This window comes from Elephas maximus, chromosome 3 (genome assembly GCF_024166365.1).
Source record: "Elephas maximus indicus isolate mEleMax1 chromosome 3, mEleMax1 primary haplotype, whole genome shotgun sequence".
NCBI lineage: Eukaryota > Metazoa > Chordata > Mammalia > Proboscidea > Elephantidae > Elephas > Elephas maximus.
In genome coordinates this window covers 37,733,089-37,760,985 of record NC_064821.1, presented here as the reverse complement: position 1 = coordinate 37,760,985, position 27,897 = coordinate 37,733,089, and the positions used below count along the sequence as shown (strand labels likewise).

The 27,897-nt window shown below is 52.0% G+C and overlaps 2 protein-coding genes across 2 annotated transcripts in view; one reads left to right on the top strand and one right to left on the bottom strand.

The window, feature by feature from the left end:
* Positions 1-662: 662 nt before the first annotated feature.
* Positions 663-15,006, bottom strand: MAP1S (microtubule associated protein 1S). Its single transcript, XM_049877380.1, has 7 exons — positions 14,877-15,006; positions 12,846-12,947; positions 11,720-11,802; positions 11,018-11,158; positions 8,140-10,456; positions 2,259-2,494; positions 663-927 (listed from the first exon to the last, which is right to left on the bottom strand). Exons 1-7 carry the CDS (start codon positions 14,995-14,997, stop codon positions 772-774), a joined length of 3,156 nt encoding a protein of 1,051 aa, XP_049733337.1. The 5' UTR covers positions 14,998-15,006; the 3' UTR covers positions 663-771.
* Positions 15,007-15,111: 105 nt separating this feature from the next.
* The window catches only part of UNC13A (unc-13 homolog A), a 101,555-nt gene continuing 88,769 nt past the window's right edge, over positions 15,112-27,897 (top strand). The window contains exon 1 of the mRNA XM_049877379.1: positions 15,112-15,329. Coding sequence (XP_049733336.1) covers positions 15,284-15,329 — 46 coding nt within the window. The 5' untranslated portion in view covers positions 15,112-15,283. The remainder of the gene's footprint in view (positions 15,330-27,897) is intronic.

Below are 27,897 nucleotides of genomic sequence, written 5' to 3'. Positions count from 1 at the left end.
CCAGTGGTACTGCAGAAGACAGGCCTGGCAATATTCTTCCACAAAGATCTCAGCCAAGAAAACCCTATGGAGCAGTTCCAGTCTGTAACACATGGGGGCACCATGCACTGGAATCAACTCAATGGCAACTGAAAAAAAAAAAACCCAAAAACTAAGGAGAGTGTGATCCAGGATGGTCTCATCTGGACAGCCTCAATCACTTCAGCAAAGACCCTTCTCCCTAATGAGGTCCCACTCACAGGTCCCAGGTTAGGAAGTGGACACATCTTTCTGATGGTCACCACTGAACCCACTACGAAAGGCCTCTCACCTACTATTACATCTGAGTATTTCCACACATACAGAGAGATAGCAGGAGGGGGTTGACCAGAATATTGTAACCTTTGGACTCCAGCTTGTTTTTAAAATCTTGCTGTGATTTTTTTCTGCCTGGAGCACTGATTATGCCTATGGACAGAAGGGTAACTTTTGTCTTATGGCTTTGGAGACACAGAGACAAGGGATCAAACCTCAGCCACCAGGAGAGGGAGCAGCCAGGACAGGCTCAGGGCTTCGCAGAGGAGTGACTCACCCGCCTAGTGGTAATTAGCTCTGAAAGACACCCTCCCCCTGCCCAGCTCTCAGATTTCCCATCTGTGAAATGGGCATGGGCCCGCACTGCGAAGGAATGGAGGCCACAGTGGAGTGAGCATGTGGTTTATTCCTGACAGGTGAGTTCTCAGGCAGTGGCAGAGCTGGGGACGGTGGGAGTGTGGGGGACAGGGCTGAGGGCTAGAACTCCACCTTGCAGGCAGGGAAGGTCTCGTCCTGCATGGCCACTGTGCTGTTGCTGCCCAGCACCGTGAGGCCCAGAGCCTGCTGCCTCGCATGTGTCTCCTGGTACCACTCGTGCATGGCTGCCGACTCAAAGGTGGGGATCAGGGTCACCTGCGGGAAACAGACAGTGATGGTGAGGGGCACCACCTGCCCCTGCCCAGAGGTGCCATGTGCCCTTTCCCAACATCTGAGGCCCTTCTGGCCTTTTCTCTGAGCTTAGAGCTCAGCATTCGGCTCCCTTCTCACCCACCTGGACATCTGAACGGTGGTCACCCCGTCCTCAAAGCCCCTTCCTTTTCCCACAGCATCACCCCCCCGCCCCCACTTTGGACATGCCATGCTCATCCCCAACTCTGGCCTTTGTCCTGTCTTGTCCCTGCTGGGAGCCCTCCTCTTGGCGCGGAACACTGAGCTGCATATGAGGAAGGCTCTGCAAGGCTCCGTGTGCCCCGTTCAACCCCGTGTGGCTCCATCTAGGATCCAAGGCTCCTCCCTGTGCCCTGACTGCCACACCTCTCAGTCCTGGCCCTGGTCTCCCTGTGGCCTCTGGGGATGACTGCAGCCCAACCCTGTGGTCACTGTCCACCTCTCCAGCCCTGCAGACATTACACACCCCACTGCCTCCCTAGCTCTCTTTGCGGAGGGGCTGGCAGGGCGTCATGGGGACAAGGGCCAGCCCCCTTCTGCCCCAGGTTTCTCTCAGATCCAACCAGGGACAGGGTGGGAACCTGTGCCTGCCCTTGGAGGCCTCGGGGATGCGCCCTGACTGCTCTGAGCCCTGTCTCCATGGGGTGGGTGACGACCATGCCAACTCTTATGTGGGTTCAACCTGAAGAGGCTGTGGAGCACTGACCCCCAACCCAGGGTTCCATAAACTGCACCGACCACGTTTACTGTTATTGTCACTCTCAGAGGCACTATTACGGGTTGAGCTGTGTCCCCCAAAGAGATTGGTTGATGTCCTAACCCCTGTACCTGCAAGCATCACTTACTTGGAAATAGGGTTTTTCTTTTGTTATCAGTTAAGTCAGAAGAGGTCATACCAGAGTAGGGTGGGTCCTAAACCTAACCCCTCCTGAGTGGTGCCTTATAAAAGGGAAGGACAGACACACACACAGGGGTTAAATGCCACATGAGGACCCCTCTATAAGCCAACAAACACTCAGAGGAGACCAGAAATGAAAGAAGACAAAGAGGACACTCCCCAGAGCCTTCGGAACGAGTGAAGTGTGGCCTTGCCGACACTCAGGTCTGGACTCTCAGCCTCTAGAACCATGAGAGTAAATGCCTGTCCTCTAAAGCCCCCACACTGTGGGACTCTGTTTTGGCCACCCCAGGAGATGGAGAGGGGCTCCAAGAGCCTATAACTACATGTCCCGAGCACCCCGGCCCATCCCTCCCCTGGAGCCCTCAGCTGTGCCTCTCCCGGTCCCATTCCTCACCTGCAGCTCTCGGTCCCACTGCTGCTTGCCAGCCAGAAGCGCATCCAGCAGGGCCCGCATGCCCTCCTCCTTGCCCTGGTCCTGGCCACTGATGACATAGCACAGGGCGCGCACCCGCCGGAAGAACTCAGCGTCCACCAGGCGGGCGCTGCTCCCGCTGGGCAGGTAGGCCAGATCCAGGTAGACAGGATTGCCTGGAGGGGCCGCTGACCCACCCACACGACTACCAGCTGCGCCTGCAGGCAAGAGAGATTGGTCAGTGAGGTGGAAGGAAAGGGGGAAGTGAGACCTGGCCAAGAAAGGGGGCACAACCAGAATGGCAGGGCGGGAAGGAGGGGTCCTGGCTGAGACAGGGCCAAGATGGGCTCCCAACCTGACCTCGAGCTCACCGGCCCCACCCACCTGACAGCAGGCACCACCCTCCCCCAAGCAACACTTGCTCCCTAAATCTCTCTAGCTCTGCAAACACCCTCAGCTGCTCCTCTGTGCCCAGACCCCAGCCAGACATCCCCAGAGACAGAGGGTGAGGCAATCGGGGAGGGCTTCCTGAACGAAGGATTGTGAGAGACATACCCCCGAGACTGTCTGGACCTGGAACACTGCTGCTTCCACAGTCAGCAGTTCACTCAGTCAAGGGGCACTTACCCAGCCCCAGTGGGCACCAGACCCTGGGGGCACAGAGTGAGCTCAGCAAACAGAATACCAGCCCAGCTATGGCATGGGGGTCCCTCCCGAGGGCTGGCAGTGGGGAGCCAGGTGGGGGTTGGAGGGACCAGGCTAAGATGGGAGGGACCTAGGCTTGGATGGGCTGCATGGAGACAGGTAGCTGCCCCCTTGAGTCCCCCAGAGCCACCAAAGGCTGGGTTAGGCCCTCAGCTCAGGGCCTGTGCAAGGTAGACAGGCTATCAACCTCTAGACCACCAGGTCCCACCATCCCCGAGCAAACAGATCAATAATCAGCAGCTGGAAGGATGCACCTGGGTCTTTGGCACACAAAGCTGCCAAGCTCAGGTGTGGGCACAGGGGCAGATGCTGGTGCTGGTAGAACACATCTCAGCTCCAGGAAGCTGCCCCCTGCCTCCTGCCTCAGCTGCCTCCACTGTCCCAGGACAGTGACAAGGATTCGGAAGGGAGCTGTGGGAGAAAGCTATGTGAAGATGTCATTGAGAGGGAGGGTGGATCAGCTGTCTGCCTGTGGCAAAGGCTGACAGGTGAGGAGGGAGGAGGTGGGCAGGAGTCACAGAACCGGAAGGACAATGTAGACCTGGAGTCAGGAAACCATGGCCTGCAGCCGCATCTCCCCTCCCCACCACTGTTTGTGTAAACAGTTTTATTGGCGCGAAGCCATGCCCACTTGTTTACATGACTGTGGCTGCTTTGGTACTATAACAAAAAAAAAAAGTACTATAACAGCTGCCTTAAATACTGACTCTCTGGTCCTTTCCAGAACAGTCAGACAGCCCCTGGCTAGAGGGTCAGGTGATCCAAGGTGGTGGGAGCAAGACAGCCCAAGCAACCGAGACCATGGCCCTGGTGTCCCCTCCCCCTACTGTGCTGGGAACGCTATCCCCAGAGGCTCCGGAAGCCCATGGGCTCCCCCTCAGAACCTGTCTGAGAAACACAAGAGGGGGCAGCTCAGGTAGAGACCAGGACAGGCCATGAGGACAAGAGCCAGGAGACAGCTGCCAGCTGGGACATGCCCACCAGGACAATCAGTCCTTTTTTTCGGGTCACTCCCTGGGCACTGGGAGGAGGACCTGGCCAGAGTCAATGCTTAGTAATTGCAGACCATGTTACTGTTACTGTTGTTGTTGTTAGGTCCTGTCGAGTTGGTTCCAACTCACAGCAACCCTATGCACGACAGAACGAAACACTGCCCGGGCCTGAGCCATCCTTACAATCGTTGTTCTGCTTGAGCTCATTGTTGCAGCCACTGCGTCAGTCCACCTCGTTGAGGGCCTTCCTCTTTTCTGCTGACCCTGTACTCTGCCAAGGATGATGTCCTTCTCCAGGGACTGATCCCTCCTGACAACATCTCCAAAGTATGTAAGATGCCGTCTCGCTGTCCTTGCCTCTAAGGAGCATTCTGGTTGTACTTTTTCCAAGACAGATTTGTTTCTTCTTTTGGCAGTCCATGGTATATTCAATATTCTTCACCAACACCACAATTCAAAGGGGTCAATTATTCTTCAGTCTTCCTTGTTCATTGTCTGGCTTTCACATGCATATGACGCGATTGAAAATACCATGGCTTGGGTCAGGCCCAAGTTAGTCTTCAAGGTGACATCTTTGCTCTTCAACACTTTGAACAGGTCCTTTGCAGCAGATTTGCCCAATGCAATGTGTCTTTTGATTTCTTGACTGCTGCTTCCATGGCTGTTGACTGTGGATCCAAGTAAAATGAAATCTTTGACAACTTCAATCTTTTCTCTGTTTATCATAATCTTGCTCATTGGTCCAATTGTGAGGATTTTTGTTTTATGTTGAGGTGTAATCCATACTGAAGGCTGCAGTCTTTGATCTTCATTAGTAAGTGCTTCAAGTCCTTTTCACTTTCAGCAAGCAAGGTTGTGTTATCTGCATAACGGGTTGTTAATGAGTCTTCCTCCAATCCTGATGCCCCGTTCTTCTTCATATAGTCCAGCTGCTCAGATTATTTGTTCACCATACAGATTAAATAGGTATGATGAAAGAATACATCCCTGATGCACACCTTTCCTGACTTTAAACCAATCATACCCCCTTGTTCTGTCCGAACAACTCCCTCTTGATCTATGTAAAGGTTCCTCATGAGCACAATGAAGTGTTCTGGAATTCCCATTCTTCACAGTGTTATCCATAGTTTGTTATGATCCACACAGACGAATGCCTTTGCATAGTCAATAAAACACAGGTAAACATCCTTCTGGTATTCTCTGCTTTCAGCCAGGATCCATCTGACAGCAATGATATCCCTGGTTCTACGTCCTCTTCTGAAACCGGCCTGAATTTCTGGCAGTCCCCTGTCGATATAACGTTTCAGCCATTTTTGAATGATCTTCAGCAAAATTTTGCGAGCATGTGATATTAATGACATTGTTCTATAATTTCCACATTCGGTTGGATCATCTTTCTTGGGAATAGGCATAAATATGGATCTCTTCCAGTCAGTTGGCCAGGAAGCTGTCTTCCATATTTTTTGGCATAGACGAGTGAGCACCTCCAGCACTGCATCTGTTTGTCAAAACATCTCAATTGATATTCCATCAATTCCTGGAGCCTTGTTTTTTGCCAATGCCTTCAGAGCAGCTTGGACTTCTCCCTTCAGTACCATCGATTCCTGATCATATGCCACCTCTTGAAATGGTTGAACATCGACTAATTCTTTTTGGTATAATGACTCTGTGTATTCCTTCCATCTTTTGATGCTTCCTGCGTCGCTTAATATTTTCCCCATAGAATCCTTCACTACTGCAACTCGAGGCTTGAATTTTTTCTTCAGTTCTTTCAGCTTGAGAAACTGTAGTCATCCCTATTACTGCTCTTGCCAGCCCTCCTCTGGAGCTGAATGGACCACTGGCACCACCGAGCAGCTGAGATGGGGTGAGCGTGCAGTTTTGGTGCAACACACGTACCAGGTCCCTAAGACTCAGCTGCAAAAAGCAATGTGACATGTTTCACTAACCATTTTTTGCATTGATTGCATGGGGAAGTGATGTTACTTAGGGTATAATGGTGAGCGGAAGGGAGTCCCTGGGTGTTGCAAACTGGTAACACACTCAGCTGCTAGCCGAAGGGTTGGAAGTTCACATCCACCCAGAGGCACCTAAGAAGAAAGGCATGGCGACCTACTTTCAAAAAGATCACCCACAGAAAACTTGATGGAGCACAGTTCTACTGACACACATAGAGTCGCTGTGAATTGGAGTCACCCTGGCAACTGCTTTCTTTTTTGGAGAGAAGAGTTTGCAGCCTGAGTGAGGTGCCCTTAGAAAGGCTGCTGGCCAGGCCGGCCTGCATCTGGAGTCTGAGGGCATGGGTTTCAGGGGGGTTCCCACCATTCCTTGAACTGGTAAGAGTGGCTCCCCGGGCCTAGACTGTTCGTGTACTCAACGTGGTTTACGCTCAACATTGACACTCCTTCTGGGCGTCTGGGATTCCAGGAAGGACCAGAGAGAGTTGCCTACATGACCACGGGCGCTGGGTCTGTAACAAACTTACCTAGCAGACAACACTTCTCAAGAGTCATCACAGCTTGCTGCTGGCCACCCAGCAGTGCCATGGAAGAAAGGCCTGGTGATTTGCTTCCGCAAAGATTACAGACAAGAAAACCCTATGGACCATAGGGAGCAGTGCTACTCAGACACACATTGGGTCTGCCATCAACTTGATGGCAATGAGTTTTGTTCTTGGTTTTGGTGTGACGCTACGGGGAGAGGATGCCAGAAGTTTACGCCTGGTTCCCCAGATTCCACCCCACTCACACTCATCCTTTGCTAATTGTGCTGTGTCCTTTCTCTGTGAGAAATCACAGCTATGAGTGCAACTACCTACTCAGTCCTCCCAGCAAACCACTAGACCCGGGGGTGGTGTCGGGGGCCCCAGCACAAATGAGCTAAAGAAAATATATTTGTCCTCCTTGTATTCATGATTCCACATTTGCTAACTCACCGACTCACTAAAACTTAGTTGTAACCCCAAAATCAGCATCACAGTGTGTTTGTGGTCACTCGTGGACATGCATGTTCCCAGTTGCAGTCCAACGAGGGTGGTCCGTATTCGCTAATCCAGCATTCCTGGGAACTTTCTAGAACACTGTTATTAAAGTGTAGCAAATTACATCCATGAACAATGAGACCAGAACTGGATGGTACCTGGCTACTATTTTCACTGAACATTTTGATCAAAGATTTCATAGCAGAATCCTGATCAAAAGGGGGGAAATGCAGAACAGAATTTTAAATTCTCATAGACTGTAGACTTTCTGGAACCATGGAGGGTGGACAAAGCTCTGAAACTATTCCCCTGAAGTAATCTTTAAACTTTAAACCAAAAATATCCCCTGAAGTCATCTTAAAACCGAACAATAGTTTAGCTTAACTAGCAAAAGATGTCTGCCTTGAGCAGTATGCTCTTTTAAGACCTATCCATATGGAATCAAATTGACAACAGCAACTCAAAAATTAGACAGGAACCGTAAGGGGCAGTGAGTTTATGTTAATGAGGGAGGAACAACTCAGAAAAGGAGGGTGAGAATGGCTGCACAACTCAAAGAACTGTTATTAGCTGCTGTCAAATCGGCCCCAAATCATGGTGATCCCATGCCCAGTGAAACAGTGCCCGGTCCTGTGCCAACCCGATAATCGGTTGCAGATCTAACCGCTGTCATCCACAGGGTTTTCAGAAGTAGATGGCCAGGCCTTTCTTCCTAGCCCACCTTAGTCTGGAAGCTCTGCTGAAATCTGTCTGGCATCATAGTAACACGCAAGCCTCCACTGACAGGTGGGTGGTGGCTGCACATGAGGTGCACTGGCCAGGAGTGGCACCTGGGTCTCAACCACGGGAGGCGGGAATCCTACTACTGAACCACCACTGCCCCAGCTTCTAGAACATAACTACCGTGCGTTATGGGGATCAATTATATGCTATGAAAAATAGTTTATTTCCTAACGGAGTTAATGGCGACAGATGTGCCTTGAGTTACGTTTCTACCGGGTGGTGCAGCTCGAAGACACAGGGAGGGCAGGGGCTTAAATACTGAGGCCACCACTGCCACTTTAGGACAGAAACTGAGGCTCAGAGAGGGTGGGGCATGGCTAAGGTCACACAGCAGACAGGACTGGAAGGGCGTGGCTCCTGCCCCCTCCCACCACACGAATCCGGCCCCACTCCCAGTACTCACCTGGTGGGCCTCGAGTGGCCGTCTTGGGCACGGAGGCCTTTCTGGACAGGGGTGCCCGGGCTGCCTTGTCACTGGGCTCGCACCGGGCGCTGAGAGGCCGGTTGGCCCGGTCCCCACTGGCCAGCCCCTTGGTTTTGGCAGTGCCAACCGTCGCAGCTTTGGGGCCAGTGGTACCAAGGCCAGTGCGGGCCAGGGGCTTCCGGGTACGGCCGAGGCTCTCCGGGCGCCGTGCCTGTTCGGGGTCCACCATGCAGACACCAGGTGGGGCAGGCAGCGGGTGAGGGTCCTTGAGCGAGGTGGGCAGTGGGTCACGGCGGCGACGGGGCACACCCAGGCTCTCAGTGTCATCTTCGTCTGAGTCCACAGGGCCGGGGATAACAGGCAGGGGTTCTGAGTCGGACAAAGTGGGTAGGGACTCACTGAGGGAGGTGGGTGGTGTCTCCTCCGGCCCTGGGCCACGCTCCTGGGATCGGGCGCTGCTATCGTTGGAGCCACCGCCAGGGGAGGCTGCGGTGGCAGGGGGCACAGCCTTGCGGTGCTCGAATTCGCAGGGTGACACCAGACACAGGTCCACATCATGTGGGGAGGCTGAACGCCGTGCCCGGGCACCACGCAGCGGGAGGCTCAGCCCAGGCTCACCAGTGGTGGCAGGTGGCGGCAGCGCCTGCTCAAAGGACACAGATAGGGACTCATCCACCTCAGTGGAGTGCGGTGAGCCCACCTCTGCGGGCAGCGAGGGCGTGGTCACAGTGGGTGAGGCATCAGGTGCTGCCTCCCCAGATCGCAGTGGGCTCAGTGACAGCTGCCCGCAACTCTCAGTGGGGCCTCCGTGGTGTGGCCCAGTGGGCGAGGGCGTGTGTGGCCGTGGTGTGCTGGCTGCCGACAGCAACTCCAGTGTCTGTTCCTCGGAGCTGCAGCCCTCATCCCCAGCGGCTGGGCTCAGGCCTAGCTCCAAGCTATGCTCTAGGCTGGGCGTAGCTGCCAGTGGGGGAGCTGGGGACATGCATGCTGCCAGCAGGGGGCTGGCCTCACCACAGCGGAAGCTGGGGGGACTGCAGGGCCCGTTCTCCATGGCTGGACGTGGTGTGTCGGGCACTCTCCGGGTCTTAGCTGACCCTGGGGCCACTGCCTTCTTGACATCAGGGGCGGTGGAGGCCCCACGGCGTGCCTCCCGGGGCTGGGTCCGCAGGGCACCAGGTCTGGGGTCCTTCTTGACCTCGCGGGGTGGCGGCCTGGCGTCCTTCTCAGTACGGGAGGGCTCTTTGCGGGCCGTTCCAGGGCGCTCCTTGCCCCTCGCACTGTCCCGGGAGGCCACGCTCTCCCTGCTCCCAGTGCGCCGTGGCCCCTCCAGATCCTGGGGCGTCACTATGGGCTCGCGCAGGAAGCCCAGGTGCTGCAGGCGGGCCAGGCCCTCAAGCAGGCGTGCGGGAGGCGTGCAGCCCGGGAAGAGCACTCGCACCACCTTCTCAGTGGGGCTGGCCGGCTGCCATACTAGCAAGACGCAGGCTGAGGCCAGCGTGCGGTCGGCATTGCGCCCAGCAGCCTCAGAGAGTGGGTGCAGCACGTACATGTCCAGTCGGCCCACACCCATCTTCTGGAAGAGTACAGTGGGCTGGGTGGGCAGTGGCCCACGGCTCAGGGGTAGGGGTGGAATGCCCAGGCGGGCCAGCAGGCCCAGTGCCAACCCTGCCTCGTCCACGCCGCGCACCAGCTGGGCCTCATCGACCACCGAGTCCCCGGCTGCCCCTGTGTTCAGGAACACAACGCCTAGCTCCGGCGAGATGAGGTTGCGCAGCCCCTCATCGCCCCCGCTGCCAGCTGTCGCTGCCTCACGCTCAGCCAGCTTACGCCGCAGCAGGCTGTTGAGGCCTGGCAGACTGTCAGCGCCAGTGTGGGTCACCAGCACTGCATCCACGCGGTCTAGGTGCCGCACCAGCTTCCAGAAGCTCGACTTGGGGCTCGAGCCACCATTGACCAGGATGGTGAAGCCGTTGACAGCAAAGAAGGCGGCATCGCCCAGGCCACCGGGGAAGACGTAGCAGCAGGGCCGGGCAATCTTGAGGAAGCCCATGGCAGCCGGTGGCTCCAGCAGCTCAAAGGGTGAGGGAGGCTCCAGCGACTCAGCCACATACTCCAGGAACTCACGCAGGCCCTCAGAGGCTGGCAGCCGCGCTGGCGGGTTCAGCCGCAGCTGGAGTGCCCCTGGCAGGCTTGGTACATTGGGCGCCAGCTGGGCCCAGTTGCCAAAGGTCGGGCAGGTGATGGTGAGTGTGGGCAGGGTAGACGGCGGGGGTGCCGAGGCCAGGAGCTCCCCGATCTGTGGGGACACCTAGAGTTAGGGGACCTCCAGCTGGCCCCTCACCTGCTCCCCACCCCCTTGGGACCAAACAGCCTCCCCCACCTGGCCTGCCCTCCCCTCCCGCCTTTCTCCCCACTGCTTCTCAGACTTCTCCCCCTCCCCAGCCCAGGGCAGCTATTCTGCTTCCTGGGACATAGCTCCTTTCATGGAGCCCTCCCAGACTCCCCACCTCCCTCCACTGTTATCAACCCCAACTTCCCCAACTTTACAGAGCCCACTGCAACCTGCAATATGGAGACATGGTCTGCCGGTTTATTTTTGCCCTTTTTTCCCCAACCAGACTGAGGACCCTGTCTGCCTCCGTCCCCCTGGGACTCGAAATCTAGAATGCTCCATGAGGTTTCTGGGAAGTTGGCCAAGCTACAACCCAGCTTCCTGCAGCACACTTTAGTGAATGAGAGGACTGAGCCCTGACAACCAGGGAGCGTCCTGCTCCTGCCCAACCCAGACAGGATGAGCCAGGATTTAGAGCGGGGGCGGGCGGTGGTGAGAATGGCAGGAGGGGAGAATACACCTCACCTCCTTGTCCGCCAGGACCTGGAGGAAGTGGCGTGACGAGAAGCCCCCTGTCTGGAGCAACAGCTCTCCTGTCTCCTCCAGGCATGGCCCGGCCAGCACCACCAGCTTGTGAGGGGCAGGATCCAGCAGAAAGTTCCGGAGCTAGAGGAGGGCAGAGTGTGAAGGGTCCTACTCCCTGTAGTGGGGAAGCCCCCAGCCCCAAATCTACATACCATGCCCTTCCCTAGTCCCCACCACACAGCCAGATCAGTGTTTGATCCGGAGCTGGGATGGCAGCCCCTCCAAGAACACAGGGGCTCGTACTGAGTGAAGCAGTCAGCTTGTCGGAGGGTCTCTAATGGGGTGCCCCAGGGCTCTGTCCTGCTGCTCTCTGACGAATAATGAGGAGAAAGATCTAGACTTCACCGAGGCAGGAGCATTAACAAGTCAGTTCAGGCATTGACTAGGGCCATGGAGGGAACCTTCTGGACACCAACATCAGTGTGGCCTGTGTCCCTCCAGACCTCTGTACCTGCTGAGCCTGAGCTGGGAGTGCTCCCCAGTTCCGTCACCACCACCTGCCCCACCATCACCATGGAGGAAGGAAGAGGGGCAGGCTTCCTGGGGAAGGGGTGCTGTCGCTGGTGGTCAAGAAGAGGGTTTCAGGCAGAATGACATTAGGGTCTCAGCCACCTGTCCCCTTGGACACCAAAACCCCCTTACCTCGTCACAAAGCGACTTGTCCGACGGGTTGAGGAGGACCAGGGTGTCCAGGGCATCTCCGTGGTGGTGCAGGCTCCGCTGGCCTGTGAGTGCCGGGCTGTGAGCTGGGGATGGATCCCGCCTCCCCACGTGAGCCCCCCAGCCCGGGTTAGAATGAGGAAGGATGGGGGTGCCCCTGAGCTGCCCCACTCAGCCTTACACTGTGACCACAGTGACCATGAGTCCCCACTGCATGGTGCTCCGTGGCGATCAGAGCTGCTTTCTCTGAACACTCCCAAAAGTCCTGGTAGGAGGGTGCGATTGGCACCTTATCTTACACACTGGGGCACTGAGCCCAAGGAGGACCAAAAAGGGAGGACCAACGAGGGCATGCCAGGTAGGGGCACAGCGCCAGGCAGAAGCAGTGTGAAGGGAGCCAAGGACAGAGGGCCAGGGGTGGACCATGTGGGACAGTGGGGCTGATTCTGAGACTCAAACCCTAGTCCATCCCCCAAGAACCCAGTTCTAGTCATCGTGTACCAGGCCCTGAAGTTTTGGAGGCCAAGGCCCACCAAAGCCAGTCTCTGATCATTGAACCCCTAAGCAAGCACAGATATTGCCCATTCACAGGCAGGGAAACCAAGGCAGAGAGAGGCACATGTGGCTGCCAAAGCCACATGGAGCAAATGGGATTTCCAGACTCTTCACCCTCATGAGGGGTCAGGAAGCCAGCAGGACCTGCTAGGACAATGAGGCGGCAGGCACTTCCTTCCCCTCTCATGGTGGCCAGGGGTGACTCAACTACTGGTCTTCAGGCGGGGGGGTAGGGGGAGGTGCTGGGGTGACACCTGGTATGCTCTGCTCACAGGGTCACCCCTGGATTCCCAGGGGCTGCAATCCCCTCTTCTCCATCTGACCGCTTCTTAGTTTCCCATCTATTGAGTACCTACTGTGTACAAGGCCCTGTAGAGTGCGCACATCGGATCCCATCTCCCAACTTAGCTGCTGCTCCCCTCACAAAACACTCTCCTCGGAGGGCTCTGGGCTCTGCCCCCATGCCGTGGTTTCCTCATGTGTAAGATGAGGGTGAATACACTAGCTCCTGCCTGTGGGCTGCTGAGGACAGGTGAGCTGGCATTGGCCTCACCTTTTACGATGCTGGAGAAGGTGGCCGAGTGCCGAGACACGAAGACCTTGAGCTGCTCATCGAGGCTGCAGATGCTGGGGTCCACATCCCAGGACCGGATGCCTGGTGGGTGGCAGAAGGGAAGTCAGCAGCCCCTGCTCCCAGGGTAGTTCAGTAACTAGCACCCAGGCTGTTGCCATCAAGTTGACACCAACTCCTGGTAACCCCAGGCGTGTCGGAGTAGAACTGTGTTGCAGAGAGCTTTTGAGGCTGTGACCTATCACAAGCAGATTACCAGACCTTTCTTCCAACGTGTCTCTAGATGAGTTCAAACCACCAACCTCTCAGTTAATACTTAAGCACTTAACTGTTTGCAAATGACAGCTGGGTGGCACAAACAGTTAAGCACTCAACTACTAGCCAAAAGGTTAGCAGTTCACACACACACAGGGGCACCTCTGAAGAATGGCCTGGTGATCTGATTCTGAAAGGTCACAGCCTTGAAAACCCCATGGAGTAGTTCTACTCTGCACATACAACAGAACTGACCCGACGGCAAGCAACAAGCACCTGGGGGATGAGAGCTATCCCCAGTTCCTCCCCTTGAGCTGCTCCTGCGCCCTGCGGCAGGCCTGGGGTGGGTCAGAGCCGAGCTTGTGTCTCAGGACCCATGGTGCACCTCAGCAATTTAAGGACAAGACTCAGAACCCCCTGGATGTCATCTTATCACCTCTCTCTCCTCCCTCCCCTCCTGCTCCCAGCCTCCTTCTGCTCCTCCACTGTGCAGGCCTATTCTCAGCTCTGGGCCTTAACACCAGCTGTTCCCACTGCCCTCCCCCTGCCCTTCACGTCTCATCTTTCAACTGCTTCCCCCCTGAGAAGCTCCCACCAGGCCCTGCTGTCCTTCCCCACACTCCTTGCAACAAGCCAAACTAAACCTTGTTCCTCTCCTCATTGGCTTTTGCTACACCATGAGCCAGGACATAGGGACCAGGGTGTGCCCTGTTGCCCCATTTTATAGGTGATGAGACAGAGCCTCAGGACATGTCCAAGGGATGGAGAAGGAAGGCCCTCTGGAATCAGCGTGTGGTGGACGATACCTGCCATCACACTGTGCCAGGCAGATGCAGGTACACCTGTATGACTCACCTCACCTGGGCAGGCCGCCTACCTACGCCCCAGTTAGCATCGTGTGCAGCAACGGAAAGTGGAAAATGGAGCCTGGGGGCCCAGGCCTGGCTTCTCATCCCTGCCTCCCCCAGGTGCCCTTCCTGCCCCCCCCCAAGGATGTCCCCTTCTGTCTGCTACAGGTCAGGATGAAGTGCCTGTTCCCTAAGCCCCTTCCCATCTCCCCAACCCCTCCCCCCAGCAAGTGGCACACAGCCTTGTCTGGTCACCACCCCCTTGCAGGGACAGGACCCCGCCCCTGTGTCAGCCCCAGGAGGGCGGAGCAGCAGCTCCCTGTCCCTAGGGGGTTCCTAACAGGTCCTGGGATCCAAGGTGGGGACTTCTGGCCCCAGGTGCAAACACAGAGACCCGGGCATGGCGTATCTGCACGCGGAGACCCAGGAGCCCCAAGATGGGGTTACATGATGTCGTGGACTCCGCTTGCAACGGATTCCAGGGTTCTGGCAGGGGCGATTCCCGAACTTGGGACTCCACGGGCCACCACGGCCTGGGTTGGGGAAGATGTGCTGAGACCCGGGGGTTTGAGGCAGCCCCGCCCCTCCATCCTCTTACCCCCAGGAGGGGCCCTGCGGGCGGGAAACGGGACCGTTGCCCACGTTGCCCAATCGAGCGGGCCGGGCAGTGTCCCCACCCGTGTCCCCTCCCCTGACCGCGCCGGGTGGGGCGGGGAAGCCGGGCTGGGGCTCTGCTTCCTCTGCTGGGCCTCGGCCGCCCGCCCAGGCCTGCGCCATGGCCGAGCGGGGAAGGCCCCGGAGCCCCGAGATCGCCGCGCCCGCCTGGCGTCCCCCAGCGGCCCCCGGACACCCTTCCTCAGCCCCTGCCGCGCTCGCCCTCGGGGGCCCCCAGCTTCCCCCGGCGCCCGACCTCGCTCCAGCTCCTCCAGCACATAGGACAGCAGCCCTGGGCGCCCGCACTCGCCGCCCACCACGAGCAGCAGCGCGCACGGCGCCTCCGCCGCCCCCTGCTCCGCCGCCGCCGCCGCCATCTTCGCACCGCCCGCCGCCCAGATCGCTGCCGGCCCCGCCCGCGGGCGCCGCGCTGACGTCACCTGCGGCCAATCCGGGCGCGGCGCGCCGGGCTCTGGCCCCGCCCCCAGAAGGGGTCGGGCAGAACCCACTAAAGACCGCGCCTGGAAGCCCCCCTTTGCCGCTTTCACCCCCAGGCCCTGAGAGGAGTTACTCAGCTGGGAATCGGGGCGTTGATGGGGTCGGCTGACTCCTGGGGCTCCCCACCTGGGGCTCTCCAACTGACCATTCATTCATTCAGCCAGCATGGACCGCGCGCCTACTGCGGGCCGGACAGTGTCCCTGCATTCAGGTAACTCCCATTTTACGACCCGGATGCTCCCAGACCCCAGGATGGGGACTTGAGCAGAAAAAAGGAACTCATTTTGGAGGTAGGGCGTTGAGGGATGCGTAGGGGTTTGCCAGGTGTGGGTGGTGGGGCAAGAGCATGCCAGGCAGAAGTTACAGCACAGAGAAGTTTTAGAGATAGGAAAGTACATGTGGTTTGGGACACATTCAGAGCACACTAGGTCTGCGCGGGACTGCACTTTTTCTGATCGTACTGTGCGCCAGGCATTTTATTCCATTGTTGTTGTTAGGTGCCGTCAGGAGTCAGTTCCGACCCATAGCGACCCTATGCACAACAGAACGAAACACTGCCCGGTCCTGAGCCATCCTTACAATCGTTGTTATGCTTGAGCTCATTGTTGCAGACACTGTGTCAATCCACCTTGTTAAGGGTCTTTCTCTTTTCCGCTGACCCTGTACTTTGCCAACCATGATGTCCTTCTCCAGGGACTGATCCCTCCTGACAACATGTCCAACGTATGTAAGACACAGTCTCGCCATCCTTGCTTCTAACGAGCATTCTGGTTGTACTTCTTCCAAGACAGATTTGTTCTTTCTTTTGGCAGTCCGTGGTATATTCAATATTCTTCCAATGCCACAATTCAAAGGCGTCGATTCTGCTTAGGTCTTCCTTATGTGTTGTCCAGCTTTCACATGCATATGATGCAATTGAAAATACCATGGCTTGGGTCAGGCCCAAGTTAGTCTTCAAGGTGACATCTTTGCTCTTCAACACTTTGAAGAGGTTCTTTGCAGCAGATTTGCCCAATGCAACGAGTCTTTTGATTTCTTGACTCCTGCTTCCATGGCTGTTGATTGTGGATCCAAGTAAAATGAAATCCTTGACAACTTCAGTCTTTTCTTCATTTATCATGATGTTGCTCATTGGTCCAGTTGTGAGGATTTTTGTTTTCTTTATGTTGAGATGTAATCCATACTGAAGGCTGCAGTCTTTGATCTTCATTAGTAAGTGCTTCAAGTCCTTTTCACTTTCAGGAAGCAAGGTTGTGTCATCTGCATAACCCAGGTTGTTAATGAGTCTTCCTCCAATCCTGATGCCCTGTTCTTCTTCATATAGTCCAGCTTCTTGTATTATTTGCTCAGCATACAGATTGAATAGGTATGGTGAAAGAATACAACCCTGACACACACCTTTCCTGACTTTAAACCAATCAGTATCCCCTTGTTCTGTCGGAACAACTCCCTCTTGATCTATGTAAAGGTTCCTCATGAGCACAATGAAGTGTTCTGGAATTCCCATTCTTCACAGTGTTATCCATAGTTTGTTATGATCCACACAGTCAAATGCCTTTGCATAGTCAATAAAACACAGGTAAACATCCTTCTGGTATTCTCTGCTTTCAGCCAGGATCCATCTGACAGCAATGATATCCCTGGTTCCACGTCCTCTTCTGAAACTGGCCTGAATTTCTGGCAGTTCCCTGTCAATATACTGCTGCAGCCATGTTTGGAATGATCTTCGTTAGCCGATTTCAGTTTGTGCACAAACCTGAACTGAGGTTTGGAGTGATAAAGTCACCAGGCCCTTAAGTGGCAGAGCCCAGATTTGAACCCAGCTCTGTCTGACTCCAGATCCAGCCCGTGGTAGTGACTGACTGTCTGACTCACGTGAGCATCCCTCCGCTTCCCAATCTCATTAAACCTTTCACTGATGTCTACTACTCGAAAAATCATATTGTGTCAAACTTGGACAGTCATCCATGTCCAGGAAAGTCTGGGCTGTCTCTCTTGGGAGTGAGCGCTCTGTCTCCACACATATCCAAAGCAAATCAGGGCAGAGATGGGAAATGTCTGGGAAGTGGAATCAGCCTCCAGCTGCTCTGCTTATCTGACTTGTTCAGCCCAACTTCCTCCCTGGCCAGTGTTTAATGGCCCCTGGCCAGGAGTCCACTTCCTCTCTCTCCTTGGCCCCCCGCATCCTTCCGCTATCCCTGTCACTCCCCCTTGGCTCCCTTGCCTATGTCCAGGCAGCCTGTGATTTTCTCTGTTAGGGCTCTGAGAAATAACGGGGCAGACGTGTCTGTGACGGGGCTGGAAGCTCGTTGGGGGCCAGATCACCAGGCTGAAGCCTCCTTAGGGCCCTGCCTTGGTGCAGGACAAGGCTAGCCATTTGGGAAGATCACAATAAAGGCATATGGAATGAGATCAAAAACCCATTTGTCCATCATTTATTCATTTACTCATGATTCCTTCTTGTATTTTTTTACTGGGTGTCTTAGTTCTCTAGTACTGTTTTAACAGAAATACCACAAGTGGGTGCCTTTTACAAACAGTAATCTATTTTTTCACAATTCAGGAAGCTAGAAGTCCAAATTCGGGGCACCAGCTGTAGGGGAAGCCTCTCTTTCTGTAGGCTCTGGGGGAAGATGTTTTTCAATTTTCGTAGACCCAGCATTCCTTGAATCGTTGGTGATAGTCACAGGTCATATATCTTCACCTTCATTTGTGCTTACTTCTCTGTTCCTGGAGCCCTGGTGGTACAGTGGATAAGCGTTTGGCTGCTAACCAAAAGGCTGGCAGTTCAAATCCACCAGCCGCTCCTTGGAAACCCTATGGAGCAGTTCTACTCTGTCCTATGGGTCGCTATGAGTTGGAATTGACTTAACAGCAATAAGTTTTTTCTTTGTTCCTACTCTGCTCTTTTTATATCTCAAAAGTGACTAGGTCTAAGACACACCCTACACAGATAGGGCTTCATTAACAAAACAAAGGAAATCCTATTCCCAAAGGGGATCACATCCACAGGTATAGGAGTTAGGATTCCAACACATATTGGAGAGACACAATTCAATCCACAACATTGAGTCAGAATTTGAGCCCGGGACCTTTTAACTGGAATCCATGTTCTTCCCTCTGCTCAAGGCTGTGAGCTATGATTTTTGGTATTAATTCTGGTCAGTCATAAACGGGCCTGAGTCACCAAGATGTGTCCGCAGCAGGGATCTAACTTGGTGCCTTTGGGGGCTGGTGCGGTGAGTGTTCAGGAGCCTTGGGGTCTTCCTGTCTCAGAGCATCCCTCAGCTGGGGGGTCCTGGTGTGGAAATTGTGGGGGGAATCTCTCCAGAAATGGACAAGCATCTGGGGACTGTTCACAAAATCACAAGCATCGAACTCAGGTTCCTGGCCAGCTCTGGGCCATTTCCAGGTCATCCAGCCCCAGAGCAGTCAGGCACTGGCGTTTGCTGGGAAAACGGAGCCCTGGGCCCTCAGAACTGCCAGACACTCTCATCTTCTTCCCCTGTGTATTCCTTTTCTCTGGCTGCTGTTACTAATTACACACACTGGGCAGCTTAAGCTGTCTCTGGGTGGCGCACACGGTTAAGTGGTTAAGCACTCAACTACTAGCTGAAAGGTTGGAGGTTCAAACCCACCCACAGGCACCTTGGAAGAAAAGCCTGGCAATCTGCTCCTGAAAGGTCACAGCCTTGAAAGCCCTTCTTTGCACACATGGGGTACTCATGAGTTGGAATCAAATCAACGGCAACTGGTTTGTTTCCTGGGGGGAGGTGAGGGAGGTGTGCTTAAGACAACAGGAATCTATTGATAGTCAGTTCTGGAGGCCAGAAGTCCGAATTCAGAATGTCGGTAGGTCCTTCTCCCTCCAGAGCCTCTAGGGAGGGTCCTCCCTTACCTCTTCCAGCTTCTGGTGGCTCCAAGTGTTCCTGGGCTTGTGGCTGCATCACTCCAACGTCTACTCCCATCTTCGCATAGCCATCTTCCTTGTGTGTGTCTGTCTCTCTGTGTCTACATCTCTTTCTTTTAATAAGAACACCAGTCATTGGATTTAGGGTCCATCCTAGTCTAGTACTTCTTTCAGTACTAGAAGTGCAGCCAGAATGCTCTTTGGGAGCGAGAATGGCAAGACTTCATCTTACATACTTTGGACATGTTATCAAGAAGGACCAAGCCCTGGAGAAGGACATCATCTTTGGTAAAGCAGAGGGTCAGCAAAAAAGAGGAAGACCCTCAACGAGATGGATTGACACAGTGGCTGCAACAATGGACTCAAACATAGCAATGATTGTAAGGATGGTAGAGGACCAGGCAGTGTTTTGTTCTGTTATACACGGGGTTGCTATGAGTTGGAACTGACTTGAGGGCTCCTAACAACAACAGCTAATCTAGTATGATCTCAACTTAATTGCATCTGCAAAGACCCTATTTCAAAATAAGGTCACGCTCACAGATATCAAGGATTAGGACTTCAACACATATTTTTGGAGCACACACTCCAACCCACAGCACCCTGGAAATTCTGGATTCTTTTTCATGTCTGTGTTGTAGGTCGCTATAAGTCAGAATCGACTCCACGGCACTGGGTTTTTTTTGTTGAGGTTTAATATGCACATAACATGGTCAAGTTCCTGGAAGTCAGGAGTGGGGTTTAACAAGGCCATTGGTCTTTGGGTTGGGATCTAGAACATTCCCAGACCCCCAATGGCTCCTGAAACCCTCCCAGCTGATACTCCCCTCCCCCAGGGTGACCTCCGTCTTGTCCTCTGTCTACACAGATGCATATTACCTGGTTTTGAACTTCACATGAGTGGGATCACTCTCGGGGCCAGCTCCTGTGAGGGCCACTCATGTTGTGGTGAAGAGCAGGCACATATTCTTTTTCATGGCTGTGTGGTATTCCTGGGTACCAGATTTTTTCCCCCTTTTTCTATTATGGTAGAATACACATAACATAAAATTTACCATTCTAACCATTTTAAATTACACAATTCAGTACCCTATAGTCCATTTACAGTGTTGTGCAACCACCACTTCTATCTAGTTCCAGAACATTCTCATCACCCCAAAGGAGACCCTGCACCTGTTAATAGCCACCCCCATCACCCCTCCCCCAGTCCCTGACAACCACTAATCTACTTCCTGTCTCTGGATTTGTCTGTCTTGAACATTTCATATGCATGGAATCAGACAATATGTGGCCTTTCGTGTTTCATTCCCCGTGTTTCCGAGGTTCCTCTATGTTGTACGATGTATCGGGATTTCATTCCTTTTTGTAGCTGCGTAACGTTCCACACCCTGCCTGTCAGTTTGTCACATTGTGGGGGCTTGCGTATTGCTGTGATACTGGAAGCTATGCCACCAATATTTCAAATACCAGCAGGGTCACCCATAGTGGACAGGTTTCAGCAGAACTTCCAGACTAAGACGGACTAGGAAGAAAGGCCTGGCTATCGACTTCTGAAAATTAGCCAATGAAAACCCTATGAATCACAAAATACTGTTTGAGACTTCGGCTTACTTAGTTTGGACACATCATTGGGCAGGACTGATCACTGGAGAAGGACATCATGTTTGGTGAAGTCGATGATCAAGGAAAATGAAGTAAACTCTCAATGAGATGGATCAACACCATAGTTGAGACAACTGACTCAAACATACCAACGATCATGGAGACGGCACAGGACCAGCCGATATTTCATTCTGTTGTACATGGGGCTGCCACGAGTTGGAGCTGACTCAACTGCGACTAACGACAACAGCAAAATATTCTATTGTTGACATTTTTTTTTTTTGAGCACTTTTCTATGTGCTAAGTGCTGGGGAGGCAATGTTTTATGGGCTCCAATCCTGGCTTCTAAGGAGCTTGCCCCCTGGTGAGGAGTTAGGTGCTGTCGAGTTGTTTCCAACTCATAGCAACACTGTGTGCAACAGAACAAAACATTGCCCAGTCCTGTGCCATCCTCACAATCATAGTTGTTTGAGCCCATTGTTACAGCCACATCCATCTCATTGGGGGTCTTTCTCTTTTTCACTGACCCTCTTTTTTTTTCTACCTTACCAAGCATGATGTCCTTCTCCAGGGACTGGTCCCTCCTAATAACATGTGTGAAGTAAGATAGAATCTCGCCCGTTGTCCCTTCTAAGGAGCACTCTGGCTGTACTTCCTCAGGACAGATTAGCTTGTTCTTCTGGTAGTCCATGGTATATTCGATATTCTTCGCCAGCAGCATAATTCAAAGGCATCAGTTCTTCAATCTTCCTTATGCATCGTCCAGACAATAAAACTGTGTTAAGGATACACATGGCGCTGAGACCCCAAAAGGAGGGTCAGCCCAGTGTGGGGGAGGTGTATGTGTCAGGAAGGCTTCCCAGAGGAGGAAGTTTTTCAGCTGAAAGTGGGGGATCTGCAGAAGAGCCAGGAAGGGGGTGTTTCAGGCAGACCAAGGGCCTGGCGGGAGAGGTAGATGGAGGAATTAAAGACCCTTGGGGTAGTAGTGCTAAGAAAGCTTAGATGGGGATGTGCAAGAGGGACTCTGTGGCCAGAGCTTTTGAGGTATGTCCTTTCACTGGCCATCAGCTGTCCTGTTAAGGGCTGCTGTTAAAGTCACACTTCCCTTGTCCAATCAGAGGTAGCCTCAGGGGCGTTGTCAGGGGTGGGCATCCAGGCCCAGGAATTGGGGTGGGAGGCATCGACCTAGGAAGTGAGTATGACTCGCAGTGTCTGGGTACCCAGGCAGGGCACGTCCCTAGATCACAACTCTCATAAAGTCAAAAGATCACCCATGTACCCATATTTCCTATCCCATTAAGGATGCCACCATGAAGCTGCAGGGTTGAGGATAGCACAGTGGCCAAGGGAGAAGACCTCAAGCCTCCTGTGCCTCAGTTTCCCTGTCTCTTAAACGGGTGCAATAAGAGCCTCCACTTCATAATATCATCATGGGGACTAAATGAATTAAAACACACCAAGTGCCGAACCCATCAGGGCACGAGCTAAGCTTGGTGTTAGTTTTTTAATTGTGATAAAGTATATATAACAAAATATACCACTCCAACAATTTTTAAGTGTATAATTTAAGTACCTTCACAGTGTTGTGTAATTATTACCACTATTTTCAGAGTATTTTCATCACCCTAAACAGAAACTCAGTACCCCTGAAGCAGTAACTCCCTGCTTCCCCTCTCCCCATACAGCCCCTGGTAACAGCTAATCTACTTTTGTCCCTATGCATTTGACTATTCTAAGATCCAAATCCAAGCCCGTTGCCATCAAGTCCGTTCTGACTCATAGCGACCCTATAGGCCAGAGTAGAACTGCCCCATAGGATTTCCAAGAAGAAGCTGGTAGATTTGAACTGCTGACTTTTTGGTTAGCAGTTGAACTCTTAACCACTGTGCCACCAGGGTTCCCTGTTCTAGAAGTTTCATATAAGTGGGATCATACAATATTTGTCATTTTGTGCCTGGCTTCTTTCAGTGAGCATGATGGTCTCAAAGTTCATTCATGTTGTAGCATGCATCAGGACTTCATTTCTCTTTATGGCTGAGTAATATTCCATTGTATAGATGGAGTACATTGTGTTTATCCATTCATCTGTTGATGGACACTTGGATTGATCCCACCTTTTGGCTATTGTGAATAATGCTGCAACAAACAGTGGTGTGCAAGTATCTGTTTGAGTCCTTGCTTTCAATTGTTTTGGGTTTTTGTGAGCTACACTACACAGGAGGGAACATACTCAACATTCCTAAAGCTGAAAGAACTGAATTAAAAAAATCAAGCCTCGAATTGCAATTTTCAAGGATTCTATGGGGAAAATATTGAATGACGCAGGAAGCATCAAAAGAAGATGGAAGGAATACATAGACTCAGTACACCAAAAAAGAATTGGTTGAAGTTCAACCATTTCAGGAGGTAGCTTATGATCAAGAACCAATGGTACTGACGGAAGAGGTCCAAGCTGCACTGAAGGCACTGGGGAAAAACAAGGCTCCAGGAATTGAAGGAATACCAACTGAGATGTTACAACAGACAGATGCAGTACTGGAAGTGCTCACTCGTCTATGCCAAGAAATTTGGAAGGCAGCTACCTGGCCAACCAACTGGAAGAGATCCATATTTATGGCTATTCCAAAGAAAGGTGATCCAGCTGACTGTGGAAATTATCAAGCAATATCATTAACATCACATGCAAGTAAAATTTTGCTGAAGATTATTCAAAAGCAGCTGCAGCAGTACATTGACAGGGAACTGCCAGAAATTCAAGCCAGACTCAGAAGAAGATGTGGAATGAGGGATAACGTTGCTGATGTCACAGGAATCCTGACTGAAAGCAGAGAATTTAGCTATGTTTTATTGACTATGCAAAGGCATTCGACTGTGTGGATCATAAATTATGGATAACATTGTGAAGAATGGGAATTCCAGAACACTTAATTGTGCTCATGAAGAACCTGAACATAGATCCAGAGGCAGTCGTTCGAACAGAACAAAGGGATGTTGTGTGGTTTAAAATCAAGAAAGGTATATGTCAGGGTTGTATCGTTTCACCATATTATTCAATCTGTATGCTGAGCAAATAATCCAAGATGCTAAACTATATGAAGAACTTGGCATCAGGATTGGTGGAAGACTCATTAACAACATGCCATATACAGATGACACAACCTTGCTTGCTGAAAGTGAAGAGGATTGAGGCACTTACTGATGAAGATCAAAGACCACAGCCTTCAGTATGGATTACACCTCAATATAAAGAAAACAAAAATCCTTACAACCTCACCAATAAGCAACATCAAGATAAGCAGAGAAAATTGAAATAGTCAAGGATATCATTTTACTTGGATCCACAATCAACGTCCACGGAAGCAGCAGTCAAGAAATCAAACACTGTATTGCATCACGCAGATCTACTGCAAAAGACCTGTTTAAAGTGTTGAAAAGCAAAGATGTCACTTTGAGGGCTAAGGTACTTCTGACCCAAGGCGTGATATTTTCAATCACCTTATACCCCCCAAAAAACCAAACCCGCTGCCATCAAGTCGATTCCGACTCATAGTGACCATAGAGGGCAGAGTAGAACTGCCCCATAGAGTTTCCAAAGAGTACCTGGAGGATTCGAACTGCTAACCACTATGCCACCAGGGTTTCCAAAATGCAGCTGGTGGATTCAAACTGCCAGCCTTTAGGTTAGCAATCAGTTGTATAACCACTGCACCACCAGGGCTCCAATCGCCTCACATGCGTGTGAAAGCTGGACAATGAATAAGGAAGACAAGAAGAACTGATGCCTTTGAATTACAGTATTAGTGAAGAATACTGAATATACCTTGGACTGCCAGAAGAATGTCTTAGAAGTACAACCAGAATGCTCCTTAGAAGCAAAGATGGAGAGACTTCATCTCACGTACCTTGGACACGTTATCAGGAGGGACCAGTCCCTGGAGAAGGACATCATGCTTGGTAAGATAGAGGGTTGGCAAAAAAGAGGAAGACCCTCAGTGAGATGGATTGACACAGTGGGCTCAAACACAGCAATGATTGTGAGGATGGCGCAGGACTTGGCAGTGTTTCGTTCTGTTGGACATAGGATGGCTATGAGTTGGAACTGGCTCGATGGCACCTAACAACGACAACAAGAAGGAGTGGAATTACTGGATCATAGGATAATCCTATGTTCAACTTTTGTAGGAACCACTAAACAGCTTTCCATAATGGCTGCAACATTTTCCGTTCCCATCAGCACTGCGTGTGCTAAGAGCTCGCTCAGGGTTAGTTATTCTTGTAATTTTTCATTTTGCTTTGGAAAGCCTCTGGCCACAAATATAGCTCTCTGAATCGACAGCTGGCTGTGGTTTGGCTGGGGTCTTCCCAGAGTGCACATCTAATTCTAGCCTGTTCCAGATACGTCAGACTGAACCCTGAATAACATTGACATTTTGCTCCTGAACGCATTTAAACATCAATTCCTTTGGACTTCCCTTTTGCATTTGGGAACCACCGTGTGTGTGTGTGTGTGTGTATGTGTGTGTGTGTGTGTGTGTTACAGAAGTGCTTAGTCGGCTCTGCCTGACAGTATCCTAAGGGTGGTCATAGAGGCATGGGAAGCTGAAGCTCTGGGTTCAAGTTCTGACTGACTATGCCTTATGACTGGGAGGCTTTGGGAAAATGTCTGGGAGTCTCTGATTCACCAACTCCCCACCTGGGATATCTCTGTTAGAGGTAAAAGCATAGAGGCCCCATTTTCAGTGTTCTCAGCCCTCCCTTCAGGCTGGGGTGTGAGTCTGTGGGTCTCCCGCCAGTCTAAGACCCCAGGGGTCGGGAAGCAGGATGCATGAATGCAGGTATAACCCTGGGCTGGGGCACGTGGAAGGGCTTGGCAGAAGGCAGAGGCTGCAGAGGGCAGGGGCTGGGGGTCTCCTGGGCCCCAGTGCCCCTGAGCTGACCCCAGACCCCACTGCAGAGGGGCTCCTGGGCTTTTTGTGTTGGAAATAACACCACCCTGGCCCTAAGCTTCACTCGTTTGTGCCTCAGTTCCCACATCTGTAAAATGGACACATGTTCGTACCCATCTGAGAGACCTGGCTTTTTTGTCTTAATAAGGCTATCATTTTAGGAGACTTGGGGGTACGAGAGGTAATAGAGTGTAGGGATTAATGGCTCCAGCTGGGTTACCTGCGCTGGAATCTCAGGTCTGCCACATGCCCACTGCCTGACCTTGGACAAGTGACTTAACGTTTCTGTGCCTCAGTTTCCCCATGTGTAAAACTGATTGGGGGATTAAACAAGTGAACATTTGTAGAGGTCTGCACAGAGCTTGGCACTCTATAGAAAAAAAAGCATTGGTTAAATAGACTCCCCTCCTGAGTGGCCCTGGCCTCAGGCAGCTCCCAGCCCAGGGATTTCCCATTGTCCCAGTGCTGCCCCCTACTGGTTTCTCTGGGGATTATGGGCCTCACTTCTGCCTCTGAGCTTGGAGCCCCACCCTTTGCTGGGCCTGGACTCATGCTTGGAAACCCTGGAGGTCTAGCGGTTAAGTGTTATGGCTGCTAATCAAAAAGGTTGGCAATTCAAATCCACCCGGCGCTCCTTGGAAACTCTATGGGGGCAGTTCTACTCTGTCCTATAGAGTCGCTATGAGTCGGAATAGACTTGAGGGCAACGAGTTTTTTTTTCCGGCTTATCCCATTGCTCTGCCTCCTTTTGTGACCCGCCCATGCCTCTCCCTCTTGACCAGTCAAGTAACTCTTTTCCATTGTCCTGCTCCAGGCCAACCCAATCCCTTCGCTTCCTTGCTTTAGTCCCACCCTACAGTCACACCCCGGCTGCTCGGGCCAATACCTGGCTTCCTTCCTTTCTCAGCCTCGCCCCAGACATGCCCTGCAGCCCAGCCCACCCCAGCCCTAGGTTGGAGGCCCGCACTGGCTGAAGAGGGGCCGACGTGAACTTGCAAGAGGTTGGAACCGCCGTTGCTCCGTTTAGTTCTCTGGGGAACAAATTTTTTTTTTTTAATAGATCCTCAATTAGTGTTTATTGACCTAAGTTCAATTACACTAAGGGCAGTGAGGTTTAAGGAGGAAAAACACGGGAATAGGAAACATTAAGACCTGAGATAGTGTTGACCATTACATATCATTTAATGAGTGTGTAAAGCAAACAGGCACCATGCCTGTTTTATTTGACTATTGATATTGAATGTCCTCAATCTTCAAAACAAGTCTATAAAGTAGGTAATATTTTATCTCTGTAGATGAAGAAGCTGGAGCTCAGAGGGGTTAACTAATTTGTCCAAAACCAGGTAGTGTCTTACTTCCTAGAGCTATTGTAACAAAATACCACAAATTGGGTGGCTTATAAGATCAGAAATGTGTTGGCTTACAGTTCTGGAGGCTAGAAGTCCAAATCAGGGTTATCATCCATGTTGATTCCTTCTGAGGGCTCTGAGAGAGAGAAAGAGAAGCTGTTCCATCCCTCCCTCTTTGCTTCTGGTGGTTTTCAGGTATTTCTTGGCTTGTAGCTCCAGCAGCATGTGGCATCCTTTGTCTCTGTGTGTCCTCTCCTCTTTCTTAAGGACACCAGTCATCTAGGATTAGGACCCACCCTACTCCAGTATAACCTTATGTTAGCCTAACTGATTATAGGTTCAAAGACCCTATTTCTAAACAGAGTCACATTCACAGGTACAGAAGTTAGGCTTTCAACATATCTTTTTGGAGGACACTATTCATTCCATAGCAGGTAGCGAGTGGTGATGTCTTTCCAGCCCAGGTGTGTTTAACTCCAAAGCTCATGCTCCCAACACGGGGGTTGCCTTTAGGTAATAGGGTTTGGATGATTTTTATTTTCTTCTATAATTTTTTTCTTATACATATTTGAATTTTTATGAGAGTATAATCAGAAAAAAAGACTATGTTTTTATTTTGAAATAAGAAAAACATGGGGCATCTAACAATGTAAGATTAACTCATTCCAGTCATCTGTAATGTTTTCCCTCTTGGAGATGTGAAAGGCAAATCTCCAAAAAGGAATAGCACCACCATTCCTACCTACACCTACAAATAAAAAAATTCACTCCCTATTTTTTTTTTTTATTCCTTAGAATGAGACTTGACATCAGTGCCCACTGTCGAGAACAAAAGCAGTGCTCTGGAAACTAGAACAATCAACCAATCAAAGTATCTGCTAACCAAAGGAGGCCAGACAAAACTGTTGGGGTTGCCAGTGTCAGGTGATGCCAACAGTAGGAGCCATAGGATCAAGACTCTACAGTGTCTGA

Excerpts from the sequence above, each read along its gene's own strand:
- MAP1S (XM_049877380.1), bottom strand. The coding sequence starts at position 14,997 with ATGGCGGCGGCGGCGGCGGAGCAGGGGGCGGCGGAGGCGCCGTGCGCG. Across the intron at positions 12,948-14,876 it reads GCTGGAGGAGCTGGAGCGAG|GCATCCGGTCCTGGGATGTG; the intron begins GTCGGGCGCCGG and ends GCCACCCACCAG. Across the intron at positions 11,159-11,719 it reads ACAAGTCGCTTTGTGACGAG|CTCCGGAACTTTCTGCTGGA; the intron begins GTAAGGGGGTTT and ends GCCCTCCTCTAG.